The 27289-nt window shown below is 44.2% G+C and overlaps 2 protein-coding genes and 5 pseudogenes across 2 annotated transcripts; 5 read left to right on the top strand and 2 right to left on the bottom strand.

Annotated features, from left to right (window-relative positions):
* The first annotated feature begins 2813 nt into the window (after positions 1-2813).
* On the top strand, positions 2814-4435 carry LOC149108328 (uncharacterized; annotated as a pseudogene).
* A 1-nt stretch (position 4436) lies between these two features.
* On the bottom strand, positions 4437-5662 carry LOC149108327 (uncharacterized; annotated as a pseudogene).
* Positions 5663-5804: 142 nt separating this feature from the next.
* Positions 5805-7575, top strand: LOC149108326 (uncharacterized; annotated as a pseudogene).
* Positions 7576-13081: 5506 nt separating this feature from the next.
* LOC149108325 (uncharacterized) lies at positions 13082-15171 on the bottom strand (annotated as a pseudogene).
* Positions 15172-16397: 1226 nt separating this feature from the next.
* LOC149108324 (uncharacterized) lies at positions 16398-17554 on the top strand (annotated as a pseudogene).
* Positions 17555-20867: 3313 nt separating this feature from the next.
* Positions 20868-22993, top strand: LOC110068004 (uncharacterized). Its single transcript, XM_089296241.1, has 3 exons — positions 20868-21155; positions 21767-22054; positions 22666-22993. Exons 1-3 carry the CDS (start codon positions 20918-20920, stop codon positions 22983-22985), a joined length of 846 nt encoding a protein of 281 aa, XP_089152367.1. The 5' UTR covers positions 20868-20917; the 3' UTR covers positions 22986-22993.
* Positions 22994-23679: 686 nt separating this feature from the next.
* LOC149108323 (tolloid-like protein 2) lies at positions 23680-26442 on the top strand. The gene is made up of 3 exons (XM_089295266.1): positions 23680-23692; positions 23949-24173; positions 26257-26442. The coding sequence occupies exons 1-3, from the start codon at positions 23680-23682 to the stop codon at positions 26415-26417; spliced, it is 399 nt and encodes a 132-aa protein (XP_089151392.1). The 3' UTR covers positions 26418-26442.
* Positions 26443-27289: the final 847 nt, after the last annotated feature.

Raw genomic sequence — 27289 nt, 5'->3', positions numbered from 1 at the left:
AAAATCTGCTCTGAGCCTTGCCCTTTCTACTTCTTTCCTCGCAGCTTCAACATTGTCAAGTTCAGCAATCCTCACTTCTAACTCTGCTTGCCTTGCCTTAACTTGGAGAGCCCTTGCTCTTGGGGAAGTGCTTGACGCTTGTGAAACTTTAGAGCTCTTTTTTGCGCTCGATTTAGTAGACTTCCGTTCCTCATGACTGCGTCGACCAGCATCAATCATCCATTTCTGGACAGTTTCACGAATAAGTTCTACTTCAGTATAGAGGTTGTCATACACTTGAGTGTCAGGTATTTGTTCTTCTTCAGTAAGAAGTTCTTGTATCTCCTCATGAAGATCACCAAACTCTTTAAAACTCTCATTAAATTTCATAGATCCCTTACCGACCAGCTACAAATTTTTGTCAAGTCCCATAAGTGTTCCAATGTTGGCAAACCGTGACTGTATTTCTCTTTTGAGCTTGTTTCTTTCCCTTTTTCGTTCACTGAGCCGATAAGCTTTGCCTTTTTCGGTTAGCTTGGGTTGTCTTCTTTCAATAACATTCCGGTCCAATTCCAAGTTTACTTCTCCATTCCCACTTTTCCCTGAAACACTCACATCATCTTCCACAACAGAATCGATCCCTCCATTTTCTCTTGTAGAATAGCCCGACTCTTTTCCATGGGCTCCTAACATTGTAGAATAAGCCTGAGGCCAATGCATCGCCTTCTCATCTGGAGTTTCCGTGTGTTCATGTGCGGTGGTTCGGCCATCGTCGCTCGTAAGATCCCACATCGACATCGTAAACAATCAATTTCCAAGTTGCAGTTTCGACAAAGAAATCCTTCGCCACACACATGTAGGGTGAGGGTTCTGACACAGCAGTGATCAAGGGGAAGAGAACGGGCAAAATAAGCTTACCACGCTTAACTTCCCTCACAAGTATCGGGAAGTTAAGCGTGGTAAGCTTATTTTGCCCGTTCTCTTCCCTTGATCACCGCTGTGACCAGAACCCTCACCTTACATGTGTGTGTGTCATGCAAACAGTATAACAATAAAATCGCGCGAGCGGTCCAGCGGTTGTCGAAAGTGCGAACAAATATAGGAGCGCATTTTTCGACAACCAATTTCTGCTACCAGAACCCTCATCTTACATGCGTGTGCCAGCAAACAGTAACAAAATTGGGTGACATCGCGGGTCGCGCGTAATATCACGAGCATTTTTTTGTCACTCAGGTGCGAAATACTCGTGGGCGAGAAACGCAAACAAGTGGAAACAGACGAGCATGTTTTTATAATATGCAAACAAAACTGTTTGCTTTTAAAAGTCAGTTCGAAGGGGAGGGGTTCAGTTCGGCTTCAAATCTGCTGCGGATGTCTTTCTCCCGCGGTGTAACGCAATCATCTATTTTTTAAAACACTAAGAGATAGTTTTGTGTTTTTTCGCTCAAAATTTAGTTCAAATTTGTGCTTTAATCCGCAAGTTTTTTTCTATATTCTTCCCGAACCTAGTCCCGAACCTGGTTTCTTATTTTTTCAATATCTGGCTTGATTGGATTTGTTTGTATTTGCGCAAAGTTTGAGCGTAAAGTCTCTTTAAGTTGGCGATATTTCTGCATTTCACGTGTGATCAGTTGAAACTCCGTGTCAGAAACCCGATTATCATTCAGAGCTTGTGAGACAGAGCAGTTTATCGAGTCACGTTTTGCAATAGCCAGAGAATGGATTCTCGAGTGTTTATTAACCTTGCGTTCAAGCTTCTTGTTGACAACGGACAGGCCAGTGGAAACCGCGCCAGATAAAGCTGCTATCCCGGCAACAGGCGCGCCGATAACAATTCCAACACCAGTGAGTGATGTTGCAACAGTCCCAGAAGACAGAGCTGCCGTGACAGCGCCAAGGCCAACCACGGAATAGTGAAGCGCTTTCCGGGCTTTTTTATATTTTTTCAACGCAAGCCTGTAATGCTCAACCTCAGCAGATATTTCTTTTTCAATTTTACTTATCTCAGTTAGCCGGAAATTCTCGGCATTTGTCGTTTCGGGAAGGCTTGGATAGATTCTTCTTTCATTCTCGGCAGGCGGCGCGCTTGGTGTTAACACATTTGCAGAAGACATTGCGTATATAAAGAAATTTAATTTAACTCTAATTCAAAAAGAAACGGGAAGCCTTTGAAATCAAAGAGTTCGCCATTTTCATCTTTCACGCTAATGGTGATGCTATTTATAAACTCGCCTGTAGAGCAGTCTCGCAAAACCTGTTGCGGAGAACCCTGGTAGCTCACCTTTTCATAAGGCTTCCCTTTCACATCAAACAGGGCTAAGACGTCTGACCTTTTGCCATTGAACAGATTACGTTCTGTGTCGATCAAATCACAATGAATGAAATATGTCGTTGGAGCTGTAAGCCTTTTTACGAATGTTAGAAGCTTCAAATTTCGCCCAATACCAAGCAAATTGGCTAAATCGCGATCAAGTTCAATCGGTTTTAACCCAAAATTTTTTATTACAAGCTGGCCAGCAGGTTGATTTATTTCTGTTTCCAACTTATAGCTATATTTTGCGAACAGACCGTTCATTTCTTTTGCCAAGCTTTCTAAATTATAATGGCCTGGGGTTATTTTACTAACTGACAAAGCTATATCTTTGTTTTTATCTCCCAAGGAGCCTGAACCGTCTTTTTTCAGTGTCCCAGCTGTTGAATAAACTGCAAGATATTAGTTTCATGAACTGTACTTTCGGTATCGGTTCTTCAAAAGATATTGTACCTCCGTTCTGTTGCGTGACAATAGTGAGAACAACCATTTTTATATTTAACAAACAAAATTGTGTTCAAATATGATGGAGAATTTGTGGAACTCTCCTGAGGTTTTGAAAAAAGCGGATGCCGCTAAGACAAAGGCGTGGACAAATTTTATAAACCACTTTCCAAAAGCGGACAAAAGCCGGTTCGTTTCGCAAGAAAACATCGACGAGAAAAACAACGCAACAGCAGAGGTGTTTTTCAAAGAAAGCGAAGGCTCGTTACAAAGCGTCTCCGGCTCAGACAGAAAATACTGGAGTGCGGAAATGAAAGAAACGCTCGGTTTGGGAGACAGCGGGGGTTTTCCTTATCAATTGTCGCCACTTGGTTCAAAGTTTCCCTGCCCATCCCTGCGGTACCTTTCGACGGAAAAGCGCCAAGCTTGAAGAAAATATTCAACGACGCAATCCAAATCTACGTCACGCCTGACCAATATTTCACGACAAAATTCAGAGAAATATTCCGAAAAACCAACCTGAGGCATACTTCTGGAGCCGAATGAAAACACTGGTTAGGAGGGCCTGACATGAAATATTGGCCGCAACAGCTCAACTTCGCGGTTTTCTGCGCGACACAGGGATGTGGAGTTTCTCGCGAAATCTTTGACAGCGGGCTAAAACTGCCCCCGCAGATAAGAGCTTTTTACAAATTCCACGTGTATTTCACCGTCAGGCGCATTTTGTACCAGCTTGGAGGTATTCAGAGCATAAGCGCTTTGCCGGGAGACCCGACTTTCAGCCAAATGAATAATCATTATGACGTTGCTTCGTACAAAAGGCTATGCAACGAGTTCGGTATAGATCCGTCGAGTGATTTCCGCTTCACGCACAGGAAAAACCACGGTTTGGGAAGCATTTACATCTATGTGTCCGGCGCGTCGAAAACTGCCTATAAATACCCGGGATGGAACAAATTCAGTGATGAAGGCGGGAAAGCTATAAAGGGGGACTTGATTTATTACATCGAGCCGGGTGCCGCTTCTGATGCTCAAGCGGACTGGTTCGCGCCAAACACAGCATCAGGTTTGACGCAGGCGGGCTTGGCGCGAATAAATCAGTCAATCGAGGCTTTCGTTTACCGCACCCTGGGCGCGCAAGTCAACGGCCGCAGCAGCATTCTCGGCTCTGGCGGTCGAGCGAGAGAAGCCCAGAGCGAGTTCCTAGTGCTGGTGGAAGACGCGATCAGACAGCCCGACCTGGCCGCGAGCGTGCAAAGGTACCAGCTCGCGGTGGATCAAGCGAAGGTCAGGCTCAATCTCGCTGTGGCCCCCATGGCCTGGCTCATGCCCGCGCAAATGATAATCAACACCGTAAGCACGGTTGGTTACAACAACAAGCTGAAACAGGCGGTCTCGGGGATGAAACTTGGGGTCAACAACGAGGTAAACCCGGGGACAAAAAAAGCTGCGCTCAAACTCATGGCAGGCGGCCCGTCAAAAATTAACCCGCCCAACAACCATCCTTCCAACCCGATACACAAAGCCGCAACAGCCGAATCGAAAAAATCAGCTTCGCCCGAAACTCAGCAAGCATAGCCAACGGCGCAAAAAATAGAGCCCAAGGCTCCTGATAAAACACCGCAACACGAAATAAACAAAACAGCAGTAATTATCGGTGTAGTTGGATTATCGGCTTTACTGTTCATGGCTTGGCGGTAAGTTAACGCCGCTTCTTAAGATATTTTTCGAACAAAAGGCCACTGCGGCAAGAATAAGCAGCCAGGTATGCTCGGCCAGAAATCCGACGACTTGGCCCGCAGCTTTGAAAAGGAAGCTCACAATCGAGCCAATCAGCTCGGGCAGCAGAGAACCAAGTTTCGCAGCAATATCTTTGAGGCCATTTCCCAAAGCTTTGCCGGTGGCTTTCAAACCTCTGATGAGGGCCCCGATGACAGCTCCGATTGTGGTCCCGGCGGCGATAAGAATAGCGGTCAATATCACGCCATATTTTTTGAAGATCTCTTTTACCCTTTCCAAGAGAGGCCGCCCCCTTTCCCTTTCCGCGATCTGAGTTTGCAAACGCGCGAGCTCCTCGTTTCTTTCTGCCACCCTCTCTCTTGCATCTTCTTTGTCGGAGGGCGAAGCATTCTCATCTTGGATGATTGCCTGGTCTTCCTCGTTTTAGCGCTGCAGCTCGCTTTCCTGCTCTTTCAGGTCGTCCAACGGTTTTGTTTGGTTGAGCCTTTCTTCCATGGCGTTTGTTTCGCTTTCTTTTGCTGCGAGGGTGGCCCTGAGTCTGTCAACCTTGGCTTGTTCTTTTTCTCTGTTTCTTGCTTGTTTTGTAAGCGAGTCCAATTCTTTTTTCTTGTTTTCAAGATCGGTTTGATAGTTCTTTTTCAGTTGTTTTAGCCTGCGCAGCTCTGCTTCGCTTTCAAGATTCGAACCTTTTTGATCCTGAATGGCATCAATCTGAGCATTAGTTTGCTCGATTTTACACCTCAGAACTTCCGCTTCTTTCTTTTCTTCTTCCCTTTGCGAAGAGAGTGTTTCCGTCTGTTGTAGTTGGATCTCTGCATCTGCCAGTCTTTGGCGTTGTTCTCTGATGGTGTCGCGGTCTTCAGCTATGATATCTGCAGCACTAGGCCCAAGTTCATCTTTGAAGCTGTCTAAAAGTTTTTTCGTGAAGCCTGTCCAGTCATCTTTCATAATCTTGTACTCACCCCCTTTCTTACCTATTGCAACAATTTTACCCTTGTTTTTTCCGGTGGTGCCTTTCATAACTGCAAATTTTTCAGTGGAAAATTTGGGGAATACCGCTTTTAACCGGTCTAAAACACTTTTCTGTTCCGAATATGGCTCAAGCAAAGGGATATCTTCTTCAAAAAAAAATGTCTCGGCATAAGAAGTGTCGGGCAGGCCGGACTGCTCGTGCTGCATAGTATGCATTTCCGTTTGTTCACCCACGTGGTAGGGAGCGCCAGGTTGGTAGGGAGTTGATGCCGCGCCTGGGTCAAAAGTTTGGTTTCTGTTAACCTCTTGACATAGCGATATATTTCAAAGAAAATAATCGCCGGTGTATTATAATACAATGTCAGTGCCAGAGAACCTTCGCCCAACGCACAACGAAAAGACATTAAATGCCATGAAGGCCAAGCGTGAGGTCAATCGGATCACCTTTACCCCTCTGAAGCCAACCCCGGCAACACGCTGTACATTTCCGTGCCCAAGCTGAACGAGAACGAGGTTCTGGTGCCGGGCTCGCTAGCGCTTGTCTTTGACATCGACCTTTCTGGAGGGCACGCCAACAACTTCCTCGTCCAGAACGTTACGCGGGCGCTCGTTGACAGGCTTGTAGTGAAGTTTGCGGGAACTGTCCTGCAAGACACGGTTGGGTATGACATCTACAAAAGTTTCGAAGACCTTTTTCTTTCGCAGGAAGAACGCGACAACAGGATTCTCGAAGGAATTCAGAGCGAGGATCTATGTAAGATCCGCTCGGACGCGGGAGACAAGAAAACCTCGGGCGTCGACGCTGAAAACAAGCTGGACGGCCTGTACGGAAAAAAGTACCGGATCAGGCTTGACCACCAGATCTTAACCAACCATGGCGTCTTCTACCCCCAGGCCCTTTACAACGACCTCACGTTCGAAGTAAAACTTGCCGAAGCAAAACACATGGTCATGGGTTCCGACACAACCCAGCTGAAATACAAGCTGAAAAACATCCAGCTCGAGTACAAAATGATCCACAGCAAGACTCTGGCAGACGGGGCGCGCAGCGTTTACTCCAGCGGCAAAGAGTTCGCTTACGGCCACGTGATGCATGACAAAGAGGTGTCTTTCAAAAAATGCTCTGACGCGAGGATCAACATCAAAGTCAACGCCCAGAGAAGGTCGCTAAAAGCCCTCCTCCTCCTGTTTGTAGAGCCGTATACTGCGGGCGCCAGAGATTCAGAAAAATTCGTCTTCCCCGATCTGACGAAAGTCAGCGTCACGGTCAACGGCGCGCCAACATGCTTTACAACAACGGCATCGAAGGCAAGGACATGTGAGAAGAGGCCCGCAACTTGTTTAGGAAAGAAAAAAATAAAACGGAGCACATGAATATGACAAAGTTTTACACCGATGATAAGTTCGGGCTTGTGATTGATATGCGCTCCATGGCGGACCAAGAAATGCACGGCAGCGGCACGCGGATCGTGAACAGTACGGACGGGGTCCAGCTGGAAATTCAGCGGAAAGCCGAAGGCTCAGGCGACGTGAAATGCCATGTGTTCGTCATCTCCGACTCCCAGTTCAACCTTATGGACAGACAGCTGGAATCTGTACAGTTTTAATATACATGGACCCAAGCAAGATACCCTTCAACGCTCTCATTGTTGGGCCGACCAATTCAGGCAAATCGAGGTTCGTGGTGGACCAGATCTACGGCCCTTTCCGCTTCAAGTTCGACTACATCGTGCTCATCTGCCCGACGTTCACGCAAAACAAGACCTACCACCGGCTTGGCGAAAACGACCCAAGAATGGATGTGATAGTCTGCGAGCAGCACGCCGTGGAAAAGTGGTTGAAGCTCATGAGATGGCTTTCCGAGGGCACCAACACGCTCACAATCCTCGACGACTGCGCGGCCTCCAAAGATGTGAAAGGGCGTACAGGCGAGCTGGTGAATCTCGCCTTTTCTGCCCGACATATGGGCATCAGCGTTTGGGCGCTGACCCAGAAGATGACCGGCATAACAGCTTCCTTCCGGGAGAACGTGGCGGCGATCGTCCTCTTTTACATCCCCTCGGCCAAGACGACGAAATCCATCTTCGAGGACTACGCTGGCGAGCTATCCCTGGATGAGTACAAAGGTCTGGTTTCAAAGTTGAAAGAGCGAAAGTTCTCTTACCTCGTGTTCGCGCTTCGCCACCCCTACGGGGTAACGTTATTTTGAATAAAAAAATGAAAGCTGTATATATTGTTGCGCAACGGCTGAAGAAGAGGCCGCGTTAGCAGAAGTTATGAACCTTCTTCAAACCGAGCCCGATCCCGAGCCGTCGGGTGGCATGGTTCCAACCGCCCCCGGACCTGACATTCCCGCTCTTTGCGAGCAGCTGGCCGTGCTGGTGTCCACAGGCAAAGCCAAAGAGGCCATCGGAGTGCAGCTAACCCACGAGCAGGTGAAGCGCCTGAGCGACAAAGAGGTCGAGAAATACACCAAACGCTATGAGACGTACGTGGGCTCAAAGACAACAGAAAGCCTGATCGACAGCTTCATTTTTCTTGTATCCAAAGCGGTCGGAATGTCCGTTAATATCAAAGACATCGACGCTTACCGAAAAGAGCTCAGAAACGACTACATCTTGAACAAAGAGCTCTCCAATCTGGCCGGCAACCTTGCTTTGAAGTGCGGCCGGTTTCTTGCTGCGGCCAACGCGGTGTTCATCACCACTAAACATATTGATTTTAGTCCACAGTTGTCAGAGCAGATCCACCCTTCTCGTGATGAATACGGCTATCCGCTTGAGGGCGTTGATGAAGTACCGGGATCAGCAACTGCAAAATAACTGGTAACCGATCGTCAACAACTGCTGAGGGGTTGCTGTCAAAAAATTTTTATTAATTAAACGTTTGTCATTTGCTTAGAATACGCATTTGTTTCAGAATGTCTACCGAACAATCCGAGAGCGCACCTCAGGTCGAGACCCAGGCAGCACCTGCCGGCGATATCACACAGCAAGCGACAACTGCGACTGCAACAACTACGCAGCACGTAAAAAATCCAAAGCGTGTGGCTGCTGGAAAAATGGTTGCTGAAAGAACGCGGCTGACACGGGAACAACAGAAGAAAGCGGCCGAGGCTTATCTCGTGGAAAATAAGGCGAAAGCCGCCACAGAGGCCCCTGAGCGAGCCCCGACTACAGAAGGCGAAAGCCCAAAGTGCAGCGGAGAAAAGAATAGCAGCCTCAGCACTACACAATGGCTTGCTGTTGGCAGCAAGGCTATGGCCAAGCCCGCATTCGACAAAATCAAAGTTAAAACGCCGGAGCCCGCGCTTGAGCCCGCGCGTGTTGTGCCAGAACCCGCTCGCGCGACACAGCCAAAAGGTTTGAAAAAAATGATTTAAACTTTTCCGAGTGGAATATATCAACATGTTCACAGTTGATGCTCCCAAGTTTCTCGTCTGTTTCTTCTCCTTTTTTGCTATCTCGAATGTGTTGTACGACTTAAACAAAACGGTCATTTGCGCGACCGCCGATCTTTTGAGTGCAGCATTTGACGGCGAGGTTGCAGAAGAAGAAGAAGAAGAGGCGTTGTGTGCCAAGTGCGCAGAAAAGGACGCGGGGAGGACAGATTAATTTTGTTTTAAACTTTTGTTGTTCCCTTATATCAACCGCCATCATGTCCGACAACAAGCTTGTTAAGACAATCATGGAGGCCGCTACTCTCACAGGCTTGGCCGCTGGCATCGGCTGGGCCGCAAAAAAGGTTGTGAAAGAGAATTTCACTTCCGATCCCAGCAGCAGCCCGATGAATTACGTGAAGTTCACCGCCGTCATGGCGGGCAGCATTGCGCTCAAAAAGTACCTCGAGGACCAAAAAATCCTCCCCGTCAGCGTTTGAAATTTTTTATTTGAATAAAAAAGTCTATTATTATATCGCGCTATGGCAAGTCTTGTAAGCATCGGGGATAATATTCGCGAGACTATTTCGAGAAACGCGAGAGAGAAGGAAAAGAGCTACGATGAAGAAGTAAAGAGGTTTCTTGAGTCTTTAGATGAATCTGTTCTCGAACGTGAAGTAATAATCAACTGGGTTGTGGCAAACTTGCCAAAAACTTTGGAGTATTTGGGATACGATCAAGAAGTATACGCTCAAGAAGTATACGATCCAGAAGTCGAGATGTATCTCAACGCTAAAGAAAAATACAAGACCGAACCCAAAAAACTTTTCGACTGGATTTTGACCACAGCGGCAATGCATGCGGAAGACAAGAAGAAATTAATGATTTGAAAAAAAGACTCTGCTACATAACACCATGGCGAGCATCGCGATTATGGTTGACGGGGCTGTGGTGAACGCCGCGGCTTTTATCAGTGGCAATTATCTGGCGAGGGCGCTTGGCGGGGGCGACAAAGCTGCGCTTGAAGAAAAAAAGCGCCACGACAAAGCTCTCGAGGCTTACAATGCTGCTTACGCCAAATACACGCGCGACCGCACCAAACTTCTCGACTGGATTGCGACCAACGCGCAAATAAAGGCAGAGGCCAAGCAGAACTTCACCAACACCGACTATGCCTTCAAACTCTACAACCAGGCGCATCCTGACGAACAGATGACACCCCCCAAAGAGCCCAAGTTCTCAGATTTCTATCAGCCAAGCGAGCAGCAGAAAAAGGGTGAACTCATGTTCGTAGGCGCCGGGGCACTCGCTCTGGGCCACGCAGCCTTCCGGTTCCTTTCCGGTTCCGGTTCTTTACGCCTTACTTATATGGACGCCAAACTCGCAAAGATATACTACGGCCCCGGGGGCTACTGGAAAGGTGTCGCCGCGATCAAAAAATTGGCCGAGGCCGCCAAGGTACCTTTTTTTTTTATTATTTTTTTTTTATTATTGTTAATTATCTATTTTTTACAGCACGCATACTTACATTATTAATTACAAAAAACTACGTATAAAACTACAACAATACAGCTACTTACGCTAATTACAACTTGCTCTAATTACAATGCTTGACGAAACAACAGTATTATTTAAACCGCTTACGTTACACTACTTTTTAATCGCGGACAATTACTACAAACTTTTACTACAGTTACTAGAACTAGTGAAAACTGAAAAAAAAAAAAAAAGACAAAAAAGCGACAATTTGCAGTATATTTAGCTATATTTACAGTTTAGCCAAGGTACCTGAAGAAGCCGCAAAAAATTGGCTGATCAGGCAGGCGCTTTGGCAGATATTCCTCTCCGCGCCGAGGCGAATTCCTCGACCGAAATTCGACGTTCCCACACCCAACAAGGTCCACCAGGCGGACCTTCTTTTTCTGCCGCACGACAAGCTCCCTCGTGGCCGCAAAGTTTACAAATACGCGCTGACCGTTGTTGACGTGGCGAGCCGCTACAAAGAGGCCGAACCCCTGACTTCGAAGAATTCTGATGAGGTCGCCCAGGCCTTTCAGAAGATTTACAAGCGCTCGCCTCTCAAATGGCCTGAAATGCTGCAGGTTGATCCCGGGCGCGAATTAATGGGCGCTGTCGCAAAAGAGATGGAAAAGCACAAAACATTTATCCGGCGCGGGCGCGTTGACATTCACCGCGACCAGGCTATTGTTTACCGTTTCAACCGCACCCTGGCTGAGCGTTTGTTCGGACACCAGTACGCCTTGGAAATGCGCCTCCTTGAGGGCCAGCGGTCCACTGCCTGGGTGAAAAGACTTCCTGAAGTTGTTTCGGCTTTGAACAACGAGGTCACAAACCTTATCGGCAAGAAACCCGTCGTTGCCATCAAAGAAAAATATGTTTATGCAAGGCCGTCGACACCTAACTCGAGGCCTGTTGGAAAAAGCGAAAAAATACTCCCCTCTCTTGTCCAAGTTCGTTATCTCTACCAGCCTGGCGAGCTTGAAGGGGGCGTGAAAAGAGCCACAGACCCAATCTGGTCTTTGAAAGTTTACATCATTGAAAGGTCTTTCACCAAACCGGATCAACCCGTTCTCTACTATCTGCGCGACGGCCCCAAGCGCGGCTTCGTTCGTGAAGAGCTGCTCGTTGTCCCTCCAAACACACAGTTACCCCCTGAGCAACTTTGAAACTTCAGCTTCCAACTCTCTAAGTTCATCTTCTGTTAATGTAGGCAATATATCAAAGCTGGTGTACCCGTAAGCTTTTGTATGGATACCATCTTCATCTATCTATCGTTTTGAATCAAACGGCGAAAGCGAAATTTTGTTCAGATGCATGCCGTAGATCTCATGTCCCTCGCTTCGAAGAATGTTCATTCCATGCTATTGCTGCTTCGCACCGAAAAGCGTTTCCTTGTAATTTTCATGCGTTATTTGTTTCTTGACAACGCTCTTTTTTACGCCCTTCGCTTTTTTGATATTTTTTTCGTCCGCCTTCAAGATAGAGTACATTTTTGGTCTCATACACACGTACTCTGCTATGGGGGTTCCGGCGCACTCGTCTTTCATCTTGCCCAAGACCTTTTTGTTAACGTTTGAGTAGAGTGGATGATCCTTCGGGTAGTCGCTTGTGTCGTAAAGGTCAATGTTGTTTTTCATGTCTTCGTAGACGTCTTCTGTTTCGATCTCGACAAGAAGGCTGTCTGTGTCCGTGTATAGCAGCTCGCACTTTGAGCCGTACTGCTTTTTCAAGTGGTTGTAAAAGAAGTCGTACATCAGGATCTTGCTGTTGTCAAGGATCGTCATCCCCGTGTAGACCGGCTTGTTGAGAAGCAGCTTGCTTTTTCGCATATCGATTCCTGCCATGTCGTTTGAAAATAAAACATGCCTTGAGTACAAAGGGCTGGCGATTAATTTCCTTATTTTGTCCGTCTCATTGCTGCGCACTATTTTTATGTCAACACGGTTACGCAGGTTTTCCATGGTTTTGCCGAAAACTGAGTTATTCATTAGCTTGTAAAAATTCTTTTCAAAGTCGCTCTTCGCTTTCTTCCTAAATTCTGTGTTCATCCGGATGTACGGCTCCATCCAGCATTCTTGTTCGAACTCAAGGACCCTGTGCACGCGCTTCAGTTTCATGCCCTGCTTCAGATAAAACTGCAAGTTCCTGTAATGTACTACGTAGTTCTTTTTGTCCTTAAGCGTCAGCAGCAGCTTCTTGCTGTCTGGGGGTTTCAAATCAAGGTCTTCCATCAGCCTTTTTTGGTAGTCCGACATCCACTCTTTTTTCACGACCTTTTTCTCCGGCGCCATGGGGTAGCTGTTGTGCTCCTCGTGAAGTTCTGGCGGGTATTCGAGATCGACCTCGAGAATCCACCCGTACTTCTCGTTCTCTCTCATATTCAGGATCTCCTCCTTTGTTGGCATAACACGTTTCCATTTGAAACCACTTTTCGGAGGGGTTTGCACATTGCGCATCCGTAAAGGTTGTTTGCGTCGAGATAGGTGATGTATTTTTTTGGCTTGCTGGGGTCATAGTCCGGTACTTGCGGGTTGTTTGCTTTGGCGCACCTCTTGCTTACCATGGAAATTCCACCCCGCATCCCCCTTTCCACGAAGAGGTGCATTTCGTAGTCTGTGAAGAGCTCAAGCTCGACCCCTGTTTTTTTCAAGAGCACGTCCCAAGAGAGGCCTGGCGACGTGTAATAATGCGTCGGATCCAACCCGTACTGCTCTTGGCATAGGTTTCGGAAGTTCTCAAAAACATCCGCCAGCAGCGCGACGTCCGTTTTCACGTAAAGATCGTGATAATCGCCCAGTGTTTTGCATCCAAAAACCTCCCAGACAGCCTGCGCGTGCTCGTACTCTTCGTCTGTTATGTTCTCGTCGTTCAGCTTGCTGTAAAACTTCTCTTTGTCCGGAAGCCTTGTCTCGCCGAATCTTCCCCATGAGTCCATGTACTCGTAAGGGTAGATCCCTTTTTTGTAAAGTAGGTCGCTGCCTTTCGAAATCATTGATGTTATTTTCAACGACTCCTTCGGTGTTGCGCTTACAAGTGAATCGGGACTTCCTTGCAAAAAGTTTAAGCTGTCGATAAAACGCAGACCTCCGACCGAAAATGTGATGTATTTCTCCATGTTGTTGGCGACGCATTTCACCTCTTTCTGCAGCTGCGTCTCTGTAGTTTTGCTTCATCAAAGATTCTGCGCAGAACAAACATGTTTCCTGATTTTTTGCAATCCATTGGTCAATTTTGTCTTTTTCTTTTCTTTCTCTTTTTGGCCCAACAAATTTTATTTTTTTTAGTGCCACGTAATAACAATCTTTGTGACTTTGGCCGCAATAACGGCCTGTGTCATGGTCGCAGACGGGTATTGAGTCTAAGAATTCGTCTTTTATCAAACTTTTGTTACAAATGTGGCAATCTTTTGCTTTTTTTAAAATTTTCCCAGTCCTTCCATGTCATCACAATCGGTTTTGGTGTGGTTAAACTCTCTCTTATTTTCTCCTCTTCCTGCAGAATGTCGCTTAAAAACGTCCCCACCGCGTTCTCGCCCCTGTAAACTTTTGACCCTGAAACTTCACCGTCGCATCTCACAACCATGTAAGAATACCCGCATGCCTCGTACCTTTCGGTCTTCTCTGAGTAGCTTCTTTGCATGCTATCTGGCCCGCGCTCACACCCTTTAATCTTTCTGACTAAAGCCTCAAAGTCCGCATAAATCACGTAGGGCATGCTTTTTGTAGTTTTGGAAGGAAAGGGTGTTTTTCCCCTCCTCTAGCATCACGATCCTTGCCGGCCTGCCGTTCACACCGTTGCAATGTTTTTTGTGACTCACGAGCAAGTCTGCTCTTGAGAAACCGGTTAAGCACAGCATACAATAGTGCTTTGCGTTTCTGTTCTTGCGCTGATCGAATAGCAACGCGCTTTCTCTTTTTACGTAACAATAGTGCTGAATTTCCCCTGACTCAATTAACATTAGGTTTGTCCGCGACACCTTCGCTTCTTTTTTGCTTATCTGATGAACAATCACACAATTGTTTTCCCAGCCAAATACGTTTATTGCGAGTTTTGGGTTTTGTGCCTCGAGCTTTTTTATCTGTTTTACCGGTGTTGGGAAATCGATGCCTACGTAGTTAATACCGTCGTTAACCGGATATTTGCTTGGTCCTTGCGGGTTCTTTCCATCTCTTGGAGGGAATAAAGCGGCTCTGATTGCCCACTTCAGGCATTCGTTGTCTCTGTTTTGCACGTTGATTATTGCTTTCTTTTTTGCCAGTTTGGCTGGAAGTGGCAAATAGGTCCCTCCACGAAGTGGCTGGTAGCGTGCAACATTCACGTACGCGATCTGTATCTTTTCAACTTCCCATCCTGATCCTTTCTCAGACCAGTGTTCTATTTCTCCTTTTGCGGTTTCAATGAATTCATCAAATTTTTGTTTTATCTGTTCCTCATCATTCCTTTTGAAAACGTGCGCTTTGTCGTCTTTAAAATAGTGCTCCATGTATTGCGTTTCGCCGTTTCTTTCTATTGAAAACTTTACTTGTAACCCAAAACTTACTTTAACGCTATTTAACCTTTGGGTTTCTTGTTCAACCAAATCGGTGATCTTTTCTTTATTTTCTCTTGCAAACATTAAAAGATCTTTACTGTTTGGATTCCTTTCGGATATATCTATTCTCCACACACGAAGCCATTCTTGGAAATTGTTTTTGGATATTTGAAACCCGTCATATAATACGGTTAAATCAGGTTCTAACGGTTCGGGTAGGTTTATTTTTTCCTCCCTCGGTATTGGGCCGTAGAACATTTGCAGAACATCTGACGAATATCTTGCGGCAGCCATGTCGGCGTATATACTGTGCATATACTTCTTCAATAGGAAAAAATTTCTGGCACATTTTTGTATATACTAGTGAAGGTGGCACATCCGCGCATATTGATTACAGACATTACATCTTCGCTGGACCCGCGATGTCACCCAATTTTGTTACTGTTTACTGGCCCACGCATGTAATATGAGGGTTCTGGTAGCAGAAATTGGTTGTCGAAAAATTGGTTGTCGAAAAATGCGCTCCTATATTTGTTCGCACTTTCGACAACCGCTGGACCGCTCGCGCGATTTTATTGTTATACTGTTTGCATGACACACACACATGTAAGGTGAGGGTTCTGGTCACAGCAGTGATCAAGGGAAGAGAACGGGCAAAATAAGCTTACCACGCTTAACTTCCCGATACTTGTGAGGGAAGTAAAGCGTGGTAAGCTTATTTTGCCCGTTCTCTTCCCCTTGATCACTGCTGTGTCAGAACCCTCACCTTACATGTGTGTTCGCCACCAATAATAGGAGAACTCGAAACCACAATTGAGCGCCAAATAATGCTGGTACCAAAAACCAACCACAGAAACGCAACGATGGTCGAAGAACGACGATTTGAAGCCAAACAAATTCCAAACAGCTTGTGCAATTCAGCGAATCGAGGTAACTGTAAGGGCCAATTTCCAATTCCCTCAGTTTCAATAGGCAAGATTCACTCTAGTTCACTGACTTTAATTCGACTAACACTCCAATAAGACGCTCCTGTTTGCTTGTACATAATTCCATCAATCGTCCGCGTCTTTATCCGTCTTATCGGTCTTATCCGTCGTTACTTCGAGTGAATCGCATACACAACTACTACGTTTGCCGACGTTCGCCATTACATGCACACTCGAAAAGATCACGTGACTTAAACGCGGGAACTAAACCGCGGGAAAAATACATGAACAATACAGGGAACGCAGCAACAGTCTCTAGGTTTTACAATAAACCTCAAGAACTCATTACTGATTCCAACACAAGTGATAACCTTCCTGGGTTTCCAAGTCGACTCAATACGCATGGTGATATCACTCCCGGCAGAAAAGGCCAACAAAATTCTAGACTGTTGTCGCAGTCTGCTCGTTTCTCACAGTATCAAACTGCGAAACCTAGCAAGTTTAATAGGCCTGTTAGAGTCCTCGAGACCAGCCATTTGGAGAGCTCCACTACACTTTCGTCACTTGCAGTCAGATCTGATAAGGGGCCTACAAATGAACCAAGAGTCTTACGATGCTTTAATTGCCCTGTCATCGAGTGCCAGAGTAGAACTTGCTTGGTGGTTGAAACACACCCTCAATGCAAACGGTAGTCCCGTGCACCTTCCTCCGCCGGATATGATCATCACAACTGACGCATCCAAGAAAGGTTAGGGTGCAGTTCATCAATCCCTTTAGACCAATGGCAGATGGTCACAAAGAGAGTCTCTCCAACACATCAATTATCTAGAGCTAAAGGCGTCCTTTTTTGGCTTTACTGAAAAACCTTTCTCAAAGGTAAGTCTCACGTAACCGTATCTCTCCAGCTAGACAACACGACCACCATCGCTTACATCAACAACAAAGGGGGTACACGTTCCCCCAACTATGACTCTGGCCTTAGAGATGTGGGATTGGTGTCAGGAAAGAGACATCCTTTTGATAGCTTCTCACATCCCAGGAAGAGACATCGTCTCAAGGACATGAGCGAGTGGAAATTGGTCCCAACAATTATTCAGCCTTTTCTGCTGAATTGTCAGACGGATCTGTTTGCGAGTCGCCTAACCAACCAACTCGCGGATTACATCAGTTGGAGACCCGACCCGGGAGCCATCCACACAGACGCCCTTACTATAACCTGGGCTCCTCTACGGGGCTATGCCTTCCCCACCCACCCACTCCCCTTCAATCTGATATCCAAAACCCTGACGAAGGTAACAATCGACCAAACGGATCTAATTCTCGTTGCTCCAGTTTGGCAAACCCAGCCCTGGTGGCCGGTTCTGCTGAGACTTCTAATATCTCAGCCAGTGCTGCTACCGAACGATCCAACCCTCTTAACGGACCCGACCGACCTGAACCGAGTTCATCCAATGTATCCTCGCCTTCACTTGGCCGTGTTTCACATCTCTACCAACGTTTCCAAGCTGAGGGTATTGCGACAAACCTTGCCGATCTACTCATCGCAGCTACTCGTATCTCCACCTCGTCGTATCTCTGGACGGCAAATTGATCCTCTTTCGCCATCTATAAGTGACATTCTAATTTTCTCAACAGAACTCTTTAACGAAGGCTTAGCATACCGATCACTTAACGTCCTTCGTTCTGCTATTTCGTCAACTCATCCAAAGATAGACGAGTTTTGCAGTGGGTCAGCATCCTTACGTTACTAGGTTCCTTAAAGGAGCTCTCAATAAACGTCCTCCAAAGCTCAGGTATTCCCATACCTGGAATGTTGATGTTATGATTAAATACATGATTTCTTTGGAAAAAAACAGCACCCTTTCACTTAAAGCTATCTTAATATGAAGTTAGTCACCCTGCTTGCATTAACCTGTCCTGAACGGATTTCCACCTTGGCTTCCCTGGATCTCGGACATTGCAGCGTCCTTCCAGAAGGAGTGTCTTTCAAAATCATCGTCCCTAGAAAAACGGGCAGTGCAGATAAACCAGCGGAAGCATTTTTTGCCCGCTTTGACCAAGACAAGAAGCTCTGTCCCTTAGATTGTTTTAGACAATATCTAAAATTATCCAGGAACGTTCGACCCGTTATCCCGTCTTATCTTCCTGATAAGTTGTTTATTTCATTTAAGGTTACAGTATACCTTCGGTTCGGCAATTTTCTTCAAATTTGGATTTTTGGGTCAAAGTAGTGGTCGAGGAATAATCTCATATTTCCGAAAAAAAAATTTGAAAAAGGCTAAATATGGGCGGAGAAATGGCGGTGTTACGTTTACGCCGGAAGTAAAAGTTTACCTCTTGATTGACAGCCCTATGGCGCGTATGCAATCAAACGAGACGATGTTCGCGGGAATTACCTGTATGGATGTCACGAATTGACTACTTAGTTGATCAGCCTTGTTGTTCTGACTACCCAGCATTTTTGGTATTAGGTGTAACTCTACTAAGTTATAAGTAAACATAGACCACGTTAAAAGCACGGGCCAGTTCGAAAAAGCGAAAGAACGAATGAAAATACATCAATGAGTGAAGAAGCGAAAGTTCGCCACGCGGATGAAGCTATAGCTATCGTATAAGGCGGGCAAAATATTCGTGGTAAGAGAAAAGAAAGGTTCTGTAAAAATTTCGGAACTTGACAGCAATAACAGGGATGTTGACAGAGACTCTTCTGATGAGTCCGATATCGACGAATCGTCGGACTCATTGAGACCATTTGAAATATCATCCATGCACAGTTGACCACACACAGTTGCTTCCTGCGCTTTCTTTTGTTTGTTTTCTTCGCTCAGCCACTCTAGCGTTCGTATCCTTTTTAGTCTTCCCCATTTTGCCAGACCAACTTCAAGAAAAACCGAGCTACACAAAAACTCTCCGCCTTCGGCGTCTTGAACGCATTGCGAAACACAAGGGTTTTTAGAGATTCGCGCGTAAGTTTCACCAGGAGGTTAACGGTAGTAAACTTTCCCTACACTGATTGGCTCCGTTTTCTGAGAACTCAGTTGAAGGCGTTTGTGGGCGGAGTTTGTTTGCGAAGTAGAAGATTTTTCTTAGCGCTGTTTTCTCGAATAAATTTTTTCACTTGAAGCAGACACTTTAAAGAGTTATAACTCAAAGAAAATTTGTTCAATAGCCCTCAAATTTGGACAGCAGCTAGTTTAACATATAAACAACGAAAGCTTGTCTAGGAATTGTTAATATAGAAATGCTTTTTCTTCGAAAGCGATTTTTGTACGATCACCCCACATATTTTTATCCTATTTCGAAAATGTTCTGTAACTTTTTACTGCAATTAAATATGCCAAACGCAGACAAGTTTTTTAACCGCTTTGGGCCCTGAAACCGAGGAAAAAATAAAATTGGCGAAAAACAAAATTCGCTTTGACGTGTAGCTTTCGAAAGGTGATTTGGGCGCTCGCATTTAGTGGTCGTGAAAAAGTCGACATTTTATTTCAAAATTCTTGGTATAGTTTGATAGCTAGCTCTATAAGCTTTAATTTGATATAGGGGTTTAAGTATCTACAGCTTAAACTGCACGCGCTACATCGCTTGCACGCGAGACACCCCTGAGGGTATACTGTAACTTTAAACGCCCCACAAACTGGTCTCTTCTACAACGTTAAGGCGTTAGTTACGAACCTTTATAAGTGCAGCAGGAATAGACAGTCAAATTTTTAAAGCTCACTCTGTGCGTGGTGCATCTACGACAGCGGCTGCCAATGCATTTGTCCTGCTGTCGACTATCATGTCAATGGCGACTGGTCTTCAATTTTCAGAACATTTTACTATAAATCCTTGTTTACTTCACACTTTGCTACTGGGGTCCTATCCTCAAAGTTGATCTACTTGTAAACTCAGCTATTCTCCTGTTGAGTTTTGATTTATATAAAATATTTATATATATAATTTTAATGTTTTGTTATGTGGAGCCATGTCTGTTTTATTGCTCTTAGCAGCAGCGTTAAAAAACTACCATTTATTGTCTCATGTATTTCGAACGGGGTCTGTGAAATATAATTAGAATTATACTAGGGCCGCGAAGCGGCCTGAAGTTATAATTCAAATTATATGAACAGATGAAGTGAGAAATATATGAGCTTCCCACCCTTCTTCCCACCCTTCTTCCCTCCCTTCTATGGGGTCTCTCTTTTGTCTGTCTATTCCGTGGCGTCAAATAGCCACCGAAGCATCATGGGACCACGAGATCTACAATCATGGACAAAAGTCTTGGGACAAATTTTCACTTTTGGCGCTTTCGCGTACACGCCAGGCGCGAATACAACTTCACCTGCCTAACCTCGCCCCCCAGCCCCCATACAATGTTGAAAACTACTACGTGCAATTTCAACTGATTTTCAACATTGTGTTGAGTGGGGAGGGGGGCCAGCAACCCATTTATAAAGGATATAGCAGCGTTTTCTTCATACTTCAGTTCTAAAACACAGATAATCCGTTACATTACATAAGTGTCCCAAGGACTTTTGTCCACGATTGTGGTCATTTTGACTGTTCGTTGTCTTTTTTTGTCTAAGCCCGCATTAGTTTTAAACAAAACGACTTTAAGAAACCAAGAGCCAGTAAAAGAAAACCATTAAGTATACTTTGAATCTGTGAGCTCGCGGCTTACTACCTTACTATGTCATGTCTTACAGTGCGACTGCACTTCTTTGAGCTGACAACTGGAAATTAGGGAAAATTGAATAATGGCAACAACAATTGTTGACAAAAGATTCCCGACAAATTAGTGATGTATGGACTCTTTAAGCAAGGTGCACGCTGCAGAAAAAAAACAATGTTTTGCAAAGTTTTACTCTTTTAACACTTGGACCGACACTGGCTTTCCATAGGTGATCTTAAAGTAGCAACATTGTAAAATTGACCAGGACCTCCATGGTCTTTTTCCAAACAATGTATTTCAGGTGGTAAATTTCTTAAGTTTGGCTTCGACAAAGCATCAACTGCATCAGCAACTGGCTTGACAAATAACCTGACAGCGTACATCTTTTATGTAATTTCTTATCCTATTAGGTTATGTTTCTATTGGATGCTATAAGGACACAGCAAGTCGTGCAATCCCAATGTTGGAAGGAAAGGATTCTATCTTGGACGGATCTTACTGGCATCGAGTGAGCCCCATTACCAAGTGCGCCTCGGCTGCAATGAAACGGGGCTACCACATGTTTGCAGTTCAGGATGGTGGCCAGTGTTTCTCTAGTGCTACTGCTCCGCTGACCTTCAACAAGTACGGAAAATCTACAGCTTGTTGGTATGGCGGCGAAGGAGGACCTTGGGCCAATGAAGTTTATGTGATCAAAGGTACAGCATTTAAATCACAGCTGCTTCTTTAATCACCTTTATTGGCGCCACAACCTTAAACCAACAATCATGGTAGCTAGTCATTTTGACTGTTCGTTGCCTTTTTTTGTCTAAGTCCCCATCAGTTTTAAACAAAACGACTATAAAAAACCAAGAACCAGTAAAAGAAAACCATTAAGTATACTTTGAATCTGTGAGCTCGCGGCTTACTACCTTACTATGTCATGTCTTACAGTGCGACTGCACTTCTTTGAGCTGACAACTGGAAATTAGGGAAAATTGAATAATGGCAACAACAATTGTTGACAAAAGATTCCCGACAAATTAGTGATGTATGGACTCTTTAAGCAAGGTGCACGCTGCAGAAAAAGAACAGTGTTTTGCAAAGTTTTACCCTTTTAACACTTGGACCGACACTGGCTTTCCATAGGTGATCTTAAAGTAGCAACATTGTAAATTTGACCAGGACCTCCATGGTCTTTTTCCAAACAATGTATTTCAGGTGGTAAATTTCTTAAGTTTGGCTTCGACAAAGCATCAACTGCATCAGCAACTGGCTTGACAAATAACCTGACAGCGTACATCTTTTATGTAATTTCTTATCCTATTAGGTTATGTTTCTATTGGATGCTATAAGGACACAGCAAGTCGTGCAATCCCAATGTTGGAAGGAAAGGATTCTATCTTGGACGGATCTTACTGGCATCGAGTGAGCCCCATTGCCAAGTGCGCCTCGGCTGCAATGAAACGGGGCTACCACATGTTTGCAGTTCAGGATGGTGGCCAGTGTTTCTCTAGTGCTACTGCTCCGCTGACCTTCAACAAGTACGGAAAATCTACAGCTTGTTGGTATGGCGGCGAAGGAGGACCTTGGGCCAATGAAGTTTATGTGATCAAAGGTACAGCATTTAAATCACAGCTGCTTCTTTAATCACCTTTATTGGCGCCACAACCTTAAACCAACAACCATGGTAGCTAGTCATTTTGACTGTTCGTTGCCTTTTTTTGTCTAAGTCCCCATCAGTTTTAAACAAAACGACTATAAAAAACCAAGAGCCAGTAAAAGAAAACCATTAAGTATACTTTGAATCTGTGAGCTCGCGGCTTACTACCTTACTATGTCATGTCTTACAGTGCGACTGCACTTCTTTGAGCTGACAACTGGAAATTAGGGAAAATTGAATAATGGCAACAACAATTGTTGACAAAAGATTCCCGACAAATTAGTGACGTATGGACTCTTTAAGCAAGGTGCACGCTGCAGAAAAAAAACAATGTTTTGCAAAGTTTTACTCTTTTAACACTTGGACCGACACTGGCTTTCCATAGGTGATCTTAAAGTAGCAACATTGTAAAATTGACCAGGACCTCCATGGTCTTTTTCAAAACAATGTATTTCAGGTGGTAAATTTCTTAAGTTTGGCTTCGACAAAGCATCAACTGCATCAGCAACTGGCTTGACAAATAACCTGACAGCGTACATCTTTTATGTAATTTCTTATCCTATTAGGTTATGTTTCTATTGGATGCTATAAGGACACAGCAAGTCGTGCAATCCCAATGTTGGAAGGAAAGGATTCTATCTTGGACGGATCTTACTGGCATCGAGTGAGCCCCATTACCAAGTGCGCCTCGGCTGCAATGAAACGGGGCTACCACATGTTTGCAGTTCAGGATGGTGGCCAGTGTTTCTCTAGTGCTACTGCTCCGCTGACCTTCAACAAGTACGGAAAATCTACAGCTTGTTGGTATGGCGGCGAAGGAGGACCTTGGGCCAATGAAGTTTATGTGATCAAAGGTACAGCATTTAAATCACAGCTGCTTCTTTAATCACCTTTATTGGCGCCACAACCTTAAACCAACAACCATGGTAGCTACAATCATGGACAAAATTCAAATTATATGAACAGATGAAGTGAGAAATATATGAGCTTCCCACCCTTCTTCCCTCCCTTCTATGGGGTCTCTCTTTTGTCTGTCTATTCCGTGGCGTCAAATAGCCACCGAAGCATCATGGGACCACGAGATCTACAATCATGGACAAAAGTCTTGGGACAAATTTTCACTTTTGGCGCTTTTGCGTACACACCAGGCGCGAATACAACTTCACCTGCCTAACCTCGCCCCCCAGCCCCCATACAATGTTGAAAACTACTACGTGCAATTTCAACTGATTTTCAACATTGTGTTGGGTGGGGAGGGGGGACAGCAACCCATTTATAAAGGATATAGCAGCGTTTTCTACATACTTCAGTTCTAAAACGCGGGTAATCCGTTACATTACATAAGTGTCCCAAGGACTTCTGCCCACGATTGTAGGTCCCAGGGCCTTGTAGGTATACCCAAGCCTCTTTTATTGTTTCTTTAGGGGGGTTCGCCCTTCTGTTGGCGTTAAAAGGTGGTTTGAAGCACTAACCGGGAAATTCCTACCATTTATTGTCTCGTATATTTCTCACTTCATCTGTTCATATAATTTGAATTATAACTTCAGGCCGCTTCGCGGCCCTAGTATAATTGTCACTAAATGATTGATCTGTGTAGTTTTAGTATCAAATGAACTTCAAGAAGTACCCCACAAAAAAATTGCTCTCGCGCAAGATAAAACAGTGTACAAAGTTGTAAATTCTTACTGGTGTTAGCGAATAATGTACTTTAGATTGAGATTAACACTTTATATGTGATTCTTCAGTCTTTATATTCGGCGGTCTTGGTTAAGTCAAACCTGGACTATTAATTATTAATCTTAAATAAAATTAATACAGTGCTAACTGAATTCAAACATTACTTCACTAGTGTCCCCCAAGATTGTTTTAACTGCAGTGGAAGTAGGTTCAGGTAGCAGGGTGCCATGTTCAGCCACTGGAACCCCTCCGATATACATAGCATTGTTACGAAACTTTACAGTGCTGTTGAACACCACAAACATTGCAAGCAGTAAATTATACCAGGAAGGTAACTACACCTGTGTGGCTACCAACAAGTATGGAACTGATGTAAAGCACTTCGTAATAAAAGCCGGTAAGAATCAGGAGTTTTTTAAACTATCCCTATGCATACTGAATTGTGACTAGCATTCGACACACACTTATGGTAAGTCATAACAGACGAAGGGAGGGGGTATGTATCCCTTCCCCCGAGGAGGAGACAATCTGTCCCCACGCATTTGTTTCATGTTCATAATCTTTCTGATATGTTCTTATGAAAATGCGACCAAATGTTGTGAATTCATCTGAAGTTTCCATGGAAGCAAATTGCAACGTGACATGTAACGGCATGTGATGGCATAGCAAAGTGATGGGTTTTTTTTTATGTCAAGAACGAAAACAGTCAGAAATCAAAATTGAATCCATATATTTTTCATCCTATTTCGAAAATGTCCTGTAGCTTGAATATGGCAAATCGCAGACACAATTCTTTTAGCGCTTTGGGTCCAGAAACTGAGGGACAAATTAAATAAGCGACAAAACAAAATTCGCCTTGACTCGTAGTTTTCAAAAGATGATTCGGACGCTCGCATTGAGAGGTCGTAAAAGATTCGGCATTTCATATTTTACTTCAAAATTCTTGGTATCTCGTTTTTCGTTAAATTTATTTTACCATTGTTATTATCCGGACCAGTTACAAAATAGTAAAATGAAGATAACAATAACCTACTTTTAAGAAAGCTGTGTAGATTCAATCAAAAACTGTGGTGATATGGTTTAATTCTTAAATACTTTAACAAGAACAACAAAAACAACTTTATTCATACACATAAAAATCTAAACTTAACAATGAGAAAGAATACAAATGGTAAACTGAGAAAAGATTTTACGCAAACTGCAGTTAGCAATATATATTAGCTGGTCGAAACGGGAGGTAAAGAACGTTGCTAGTTACAAATACGATTGTATAGTGCGATTGTAAGCTGTTCCATAGCTCGATCCTGCTGGAAAAAAAAAAAAAGAAAGAAAAACTTTTCTTTTGTAATCATTGCGGGTTTATAGAAGTGCTAGTTTGCTTTAACTACTCCTAAATCTAATTCATAGACGTCACGTCGCGAAACACATAACCACAGTAGACCTGCGTATTCAGGATTCATCCCGTCTTAAGTCTTATGTATCATTGTAGCTTTCTTTTCCAATCTTTAATGACTGACTTTTCTCCACCCTAATGCCCGGAACCAATCATCGACATTACAGATATTATATATGGGCTAAACGATGGTTGTCAGTTTACATTAAATCTGGCAAAAACTGAGTTCTTGTTAATCGCGTCAAGGCAGACTTTCGGATGGTCGTTCTATTTAAAATAATTAAAGTGCACCTAACCCCCAAAATTATTTCAATAAGCAATGCCTCAACTGTGCTCTGTTCTGTTATAAAGCCGACAGGCAGCAAGAGCAGAAAAGAAGTGAACGGGGAGATACGAACCGAATGACGAGTGCTTCTCAGCATTTTTCATTTGTTTTGTTTTTTCGATCGTCTGAAGACAGACCATTTGAGCTGGTTTTTGCTAATTTTGCGTTAGAATTGTACTGTTTAATCGAGAAATTTCTCTTCCGTTACTTATTTGTTTAATAATTATTTACTTTTCTTTGAGCTCAATAGTATAGATCTCTTGCTTAGGTTAAGTAGCTCGCCATTGATAGCTTTGCTAATTGCGAGCTACCAAAGATCTATCATCTGAATTTTTGAAATAAAGTTGTCGAAAGTAAAGCTGGACGCACAAAAATTAAATACATCCTCTCAGTTTCGTTGTCGTTGCTTTCATAGTTACAGAGGGATGGGGTGTGGACAAAATCATGCCCAAGTAAAACAAATAGAAAAATTAAAATCCTTATCATAAGATAAGAGAAGATGTGATGAGTGAAAATGAGATGAAGGATGCTGTGTGTTTTGGTACCTTGAAGAGGCTTTTCAGGCTCTGGAAGGGTTTTGAAACCGAAACAAAAAAGTTAGAGAAATAAATTAAAATTAAATAAATAAGTAAATAAATATATTAATTGACTACTTCCTCAATGGGGCTTTTCAGGGCCAGTGAAAACACACAGTTGCGGGAAATACAACTATTCCGTCGGTGTCAACTGTGTTTTTTTATTCCTTTGCTTTGATACATGCAGGGTGTGGTCCAGTGATTGAAAACACACTCAGAAGTCCCGGATATCCTAACGATTACCCAAATAATACAGATTGCATTTCTTCGGTTCCTATTCCACAAGGCATGGTGATCAATATTACCATTAACGAACTTTACCTGGAGGATAGTATATCTTGCGAGTAAGTACTGATTTTTAGCGTGTTATTAAGTTGTGAGGTCCAGCTACTTGGATTACTTTCTCAACAGAATGCAAAACCTGAATGTGTGAAAGTCGCATCGTAACAAGAACGAAAAATTCTGAAATTAAATTATAGCTGTAAGTTAAAGGGCCCCAGTCAGCCACACCTTGTTTTTTTTTTGTTGTTGTTTCTTTTTTTTTTTTGCTATTATATTTTATTCGGAGCATGGTAAAACGAAGGAAATCACTGTGAAACTACTAAAGATAACTTAACATACTGTTGCATGTTGACATGTTGCGACAACATTTTTCCTAGTTTGAAAGTTTTGCTAGTGCGGAAAAGCGAGCAGAGTTGGCGCAGTAGTGAGAGCGCTCACCTCCCACCAATGTGGCCCGGGTTCGATTCCTGCCCGGTGCCTTTTTGGGGTTGAGTTTGTCGTTGGTTCTCGCCTTGCTCCGAGGGTTTTCTCCGTGTTCTCCGGATTTCCTCCCTCCACAAAAACTAACACTCTTAATTCCAATTCCACCAGGATAGAGGACCCGCATGGAACCAGCTAAGGCTGATGTGGCTTTCTCTCTTAATATTGTAATTTATTTTTAACTTATTTATTTACGTTGCGGGAACAACGCAAAATGATGCATGAAATTTAGTTGTGTCGAATTCGTCGGTCATAAAGCAGGAACAAAATGACCCCACTTATAAATGTCACATCGTAAGCACTGCTCTTGCACACTGTCCCCCCTAAAACAAAGAAATGAACCAATATCCTCTTCGTGTGCACCTGCTTGTTTACTGTCCCTGCAACATGGGTCCTATGCGTAGACACGAATGGGCTTGTCCCCACTTCACTTTTAGAGCTTGCCGTACTCTGATTCT

Source organism: Orbicella faveolata, unplaced genomic scaffold, assembly GCF_042242905.1.
Source record: "Orbicella faveolata isolate gen_17 unplaced genomic scaffold, um_ofav_v1 contig_26, whole genome shotgun sequence".
Taxonomy (NCBI): domain Eukaryota; kingdom Metazoa; phylum Cnidaria; class Anthozoa; order Scleractinia; family Merulinidae; genus Orbicella; species Orbicella faveolata.
Note: the sequence above shows the minus strand (reverse complement) of the source record. Positions and strands in the feature narration are given on the sequence as shown.

Coding starts and splice junctions, on each gene's coding strand:
- LOC149108323 (XM_089295266.1), top strand. Junction 24,174..26,256: donor GCACTTCGTAATAAAAGCCG/GTAAGAATCAGG, acceptor TGATACATGCAG/GGTGTGGTCCAGTGATTGAA.
- LOC110068004 (XM_089296241.1), top strand. CDS start 20,918: ATGTTGGAAGGAAAGGATTCTATCTTGGACGGATCTTACTGGCATCGA. Junction 21,156..21,766: donor TGAAGTTTATGTGATCAAAG/GTACAGCATTTA, acceptor TTATCCTATTAG/GTTATGTTTCTATTGGATGC. Junction 22,055..22,665: donor TGAAGTTTATGTGATCAAAG/GTACAGCATTTA, acceptor TTATCCTATTAG/GTTATGTTTCTATTGGATGC.